General features: G+C 43.5%; 1 protein-coding gene across 1 annotated transcript; it reads left to right on the top strand.

Annotated features, from left to right (window-relative positions):
- The first annotated feature begins 1,356 nt into the window (after nucleotides 1-1,356).
- Nucleotides 1,357-3,702, top strand: gprin3b (GPRIN family member 3b). The gene is made up of 3 exons (XM_056279774.1): nucleotides 1,357-1,945; nucleotides 2,192-2,688; nucleotides 2,731-3,702. Exons 1-3 carry the CDS (start codon nucleotides 1,357-1,359, stop codon nucleotides 3,700-3,702), a joined length of 2,058 nt encoding a protein of 685 aa, XP_056135749.1.
- Nucleotides 3,703-4,467: the final 765 nt, after the last annotated feature.

The following is a 4,467-nucleotide window of genomic DNA, read 5'->3' on the forward strand; positions in this document are numbered from 1 at the left end:
GCGCCCCAGAGTGCCCTTACATACTGTGCGGATGGGCTGCCGTGGTGCAAATGACCGTGAGGGTGAGTGGGATGATGGTCCTAATCTTCTCCTCTCTGACTTCCACAATTAAAAAGGGGGAGGGGGGGTGTTGCATCGATGACTAGGCTAGTGCAGAGGCTATAGTATATTGATTTCTAAATGAGGGCCCGAACCTGCGATCTGTAATTGTGCTTTCTACTTGTGGGTTGAGAAAACAGATCAAGAGAAACGTTTTTTGGCCTCTTGACTTATTTGATTGAGAGAAACTGGTAGGAAACGAGATGCCTGACAGCAATGACCGTAAAAAAAAATTTTTTTTTCCAAAAAAAAAATGGCAGAAGTGGTGCACTCCTAAAACCAGTAAACGACCAGCTGCTGTTAATCTGCCTTTTCCTTATGTGAGATAATAAACAGGGATTTAATAAGTAGGATTACTTTCATTTCACATTTTCACTTTCAGCCGCTGTGGCGTTACAGGGGATTATTCTAAAAACCTGCGCTCAAGTCAGGGCACGACAACGCAGATATTTCAGACACAGACGGTTGATAATGCCACTATACTGTCACAGTGCTTGCTTTGTAGACTGTCAAAAATCTGACCGTAATGACAATGTTGTCACAAATTGCAATTTATCACAGGGCACCATACTATGAAATACTCAACTTGGATGTCATACGCTGACCCAGAGCCACACTGGGTGATCTGTCCTGATGCGCGCTCATATAAATTAAATAACATCTTGTTGGCCCTAAAATTTCAAAATCTTCATTTAGGGGAGTGAGATGAGTTGCTTAGACCAAAGTGTGTTTTGAATTAAAAAATTAATAACCTCAGAATTGTGCAACACAAGCAATATTACTGGCATTTGTAGATTTTTTTTTAATGTAATCTAATTCAGGCATCCAATATTGTGGTGGAGAATGGCAGAAAAGTTCATTGGATCTTTGTAATTGGATGACTGTAGTGGAAAGCAAATTTGAATTTTTCCCTTTTTTTTCCCAGAGATGCATCTTTGTTCTTCATTTTAAGATGGAATCCTTTGGTGCATGGTTATCACTGTTAACAACAGCTATTTATTATGCAAGATGCAACTTGGATAATCATCACTCGTAACTTATTTATTCTTGTACCAGTGATGGTTTCCTCTTTCTGCTATGTGAAGAAAAGCTATTATATCTAGATGTAGAGGGACATGCACCTTTTTAAAGAAAGTAAGACTGTTTCTGTTTTCCCGCTCTAGGGCGTTGCAAAATAAGGATTGTAATAGGAAATTGTGCACCTGTCTCAACTTTGGATTACTACAACAACAGAGCGACTAAACCACTGATTTCAGCATGGGAACTAATCCAAAAAGGACAGTGACAGTCCAGATGGTGCCTCAGCTGCCTCTTCTGGACACACTAAGCAATGAACCTAATGCCAACTGGGCTAAGGAACCTAAAGTAAACCTCTCTCAAGTGTGTCCAACCCCCACCCTCCCCTCTACAGCCCATAAACACGAAAATCTGTCTCTGACTTCTGTTCCTGTAAACATAACTTCAAACACCCAACCATCTCCAAAAGGAAGAGATACAGCTAATTTGGTGTCAGATATACCAATACCAGCCAATGGAAACCAGGAAAAATCAAGGCTTCTGGCCCGTAAAGACCAGCAGATGTCAGAGCCATCCCTGACCGGCCAAGGTGCGAGTGAGGCAGAAGATGGCCAGAGGGATGGTAATGCTAATTTGAAATTGTTAACCCTCTCTGAGGAGAAAGATGTCTCCTGGGCTGGTCTGTCGCCTGCCGTTGCAGCATCAAAGGTTGACAAACAGATGAATGACTGCAGAGCAAAAGGTTCAAGTGCACTGTTGGAGAGGTGTGCAGAGCCCGTGTTGCAGGGCAGTGGAGCATCCGCAGCTAAGGAGTCACCTCTAGAAGACAGTAATAAATATGTATCTCCAAATAACCAAATGCTTAACAAAACCTGTGAACCAAAACATACATCATCTGAACTCCTGACACCCCAAAACAGTAGCCCAAAGGGTATTTCATCCACCCCAGACAATGACACTGCTATATCCTTGAAATCTATAGATCCTAATAATATGAATAGTATATCACATAGCTCTGCCACTAGCCCCGCTCAGTCACAATGCCCTGTGCAGTTTTCAAAAGCCCACACCCCAGAGATGCAGACAGCTCTGTGCAGCAAAACGACATCTTTGCTTAAGAGCCAAGATGTGAATGAAGGGCTTACAAATAAGAATTCAATTTCCAAGCTTCCAGAGAAAGATATGCAACTGCTGAAAAATTCTCGGATCTCCTCAGATAAACTTCAGCCACAAATGTCACAGAAAGACACATCTACAATTCAGGCTCTACAAGACATGCCAGCATATGCCCAGGTGGTTGAGGGAGCCACCCATACAGCCACAGTTGTCAGTGTAGAAGAGCAGGAGCAGAAGACTCAATGTAAGCTCTACAGAGAGGCCTCAACTATGACCTCCTCCCAGTCATCCACCCCAGCTAAGCAGTGTCAAGACATGGAAGTGCAGGCAGTAGTTAACACATGCAGTAAGGCTGTGTCTACCAGTCCCAGTCTGTTACCTTTCCCTATACCTTGCAGGCCAAGCATCGGTGCTCTCTCCAGGGCAGAGGCCCAGAGCCTTGCAGTGGTCTACCAGGTGGACAGTGGTGTGGGCCTCCCCCAGATGGTGCACTCACAGATCCACACAGGTTCATTACCCACCCCTGTGGATCCCAGATCTGAGCGACTCACCCTTGAGGCAGGGATTTGCCCCAACCAAAACCCTGTTGTGGTTCTCCATATGGAGGCTCTGTCCCACCAGGAGGACAGCAGGCAAGGGACTAAACTGAAAGAGTCTGGCTCAGCTCAATGCAGCATTGAGAAGGGTCTTCCTCTGCAGCCAGTTTATCAAATCAATATTGAACCCAGTGCCCATAGGGAGCAAGCACTAAGTGTCAGCCACCACAAAGGTGACACAATTAACTCCCACTGTATCCCTGGAGCTGGGAATCCCACAATATCTGAGAAGCCAGCTCTGCCAACACCATCTGCCAAAACACCCTCTGCTAAAGCTCCCTCTTCTCAATTAGATTCCCCCTTAGAGACAGCTAGCACTAGCCAGACAAAAGCTGCTGACAATAGCTCACCTGCTGCTCTGTCTCAGTCTGCCTTCTCAACCAAGCCCAGTCTGGCACTGCCAACATCAACAGCAACAAACACCAAATCAGATGCATCATTGAACAAATCTGACAGTCCACACGACCAAACCAAGGCTGCAGTTAAACCATCGACCAAGGAGAAAAAATCTGCAACAAAGCTAGAACCAGAGAGACATAAGGAAGAGGAAGATGAATCTGAGAAACAAAAGGGGAAAAGTGTCCAGGATGTGGTTTGGGATGAACAAGGCATGACCTGGGAGGTCTATGGGGCTTCTGTGGACCCGGAATCCCTCGGCTTTGCCATACAGAGTCACTTGCAGTGTAAAATCAAGGAACAGGAGAGGAAGCTGATAGTCCAGACCTCCATCAGGAAATCTATCTCTGCCGTCGACTCACCACGACAAGGCCGGAAGAACAAGAGGAGGCAACAGAACATTTTCAGGTCGATGTTTCAAAATGTCAGACGGCCCAACTGCTGTGTGCGCCCTCCTCCTTCCTCTGTCTTAGAGTAGTATTCAGTGAGACAACAAGCCTTGTTACTCAAAAATTAAAATTTGTGTCCTCCCCTTGTGATCATTCCAGTGATGAGTAAAGTATCAATGGGATAACTATCCCTGTACTGGAACATTGTAGTATACAGAGACTCAGTTGTGATAATGTTTGTGATCAAATGAAGAGGACAAAATATAGAAAATAGATACACTAAACAAATGACTCAAGACTTTTCTAGAAATAGATCATACTTTTAAAACAGAGAGAACTTCTAGCAGTATTTAATATTACAAAAGCAATAACGATTAGTGAATGCATGTATACGTATATAAGTTCCAGTGGTAGCCATATAACTTCCTACAGTCTAGTCCGGATCTGAACAGTACATTGTATTGATCGCTGATCAGCATATAGTTGACCTTTCATTCAACATCTGTGCAGTTACATATTTAGTCAACCCCTCATTGCATTCAATGCATTTGATATATGTTGATGACGTGTTACTGGACTCTGTGTTTATAACGGCTAATAACAACTATTTTATTTTTATTTCTTGCAGATTTATTTTCAATGCGTCTCTGTTTGAAGGGGCAAAAAAAAGTACCGTATGTAAGGTAGTGCCCTGTTTAATCTTTGTTGTCTTGGTTTTCTATTAAACGAAAGCAAAAATTGGTGAGCTCTAGACATTTTTTTTTCCTGAATTGCCATCATGAAGGACGAAGCGGAGGAAAACCACTATTTGAGTCCCTTTAAGTCGAATCCCTTAAGCAACAGTGCTCTTAATA

Source organism: Lampris incognitus, chromosome 5, assembly GCF_029633865.1.
Source record: "Lampris incognitus isolate fLamInc1 chromosome 5, fLamInc1.hap2, whole genome shotgun sequence".
Lineage (NCBI taxonomy): Eukaryota > Metazoa > Chordata > Actinopteri > Lampriformes > Lampridae > Lampris > Lampris incognitus.

Excerpts from the sequence above, each read along its gene's own strand:
- gprin3b (XM_056279774.1), top strand. The coding sequence starts at position 1,357 with ATGGGAACTAATCCAAAAAGGACAGTGACAGTCCAGATGGTGCCTCAG. Across the intron at positions 1,946-2,191 it reads GGAGTCACCTCTAGAAGACA|AGATGCAGACAGCTCTGTGC; the intron begins GTAATAAATATG and ends CCCACACCCCAG. Across the intron at positions 2,689-2,730 it reads GCCTTGCAGTGGTCTACCAG|ATCCACACAGGTTCATTACC; the intron begins GTGGACAGTGGT and ends GTGCACTCACAG.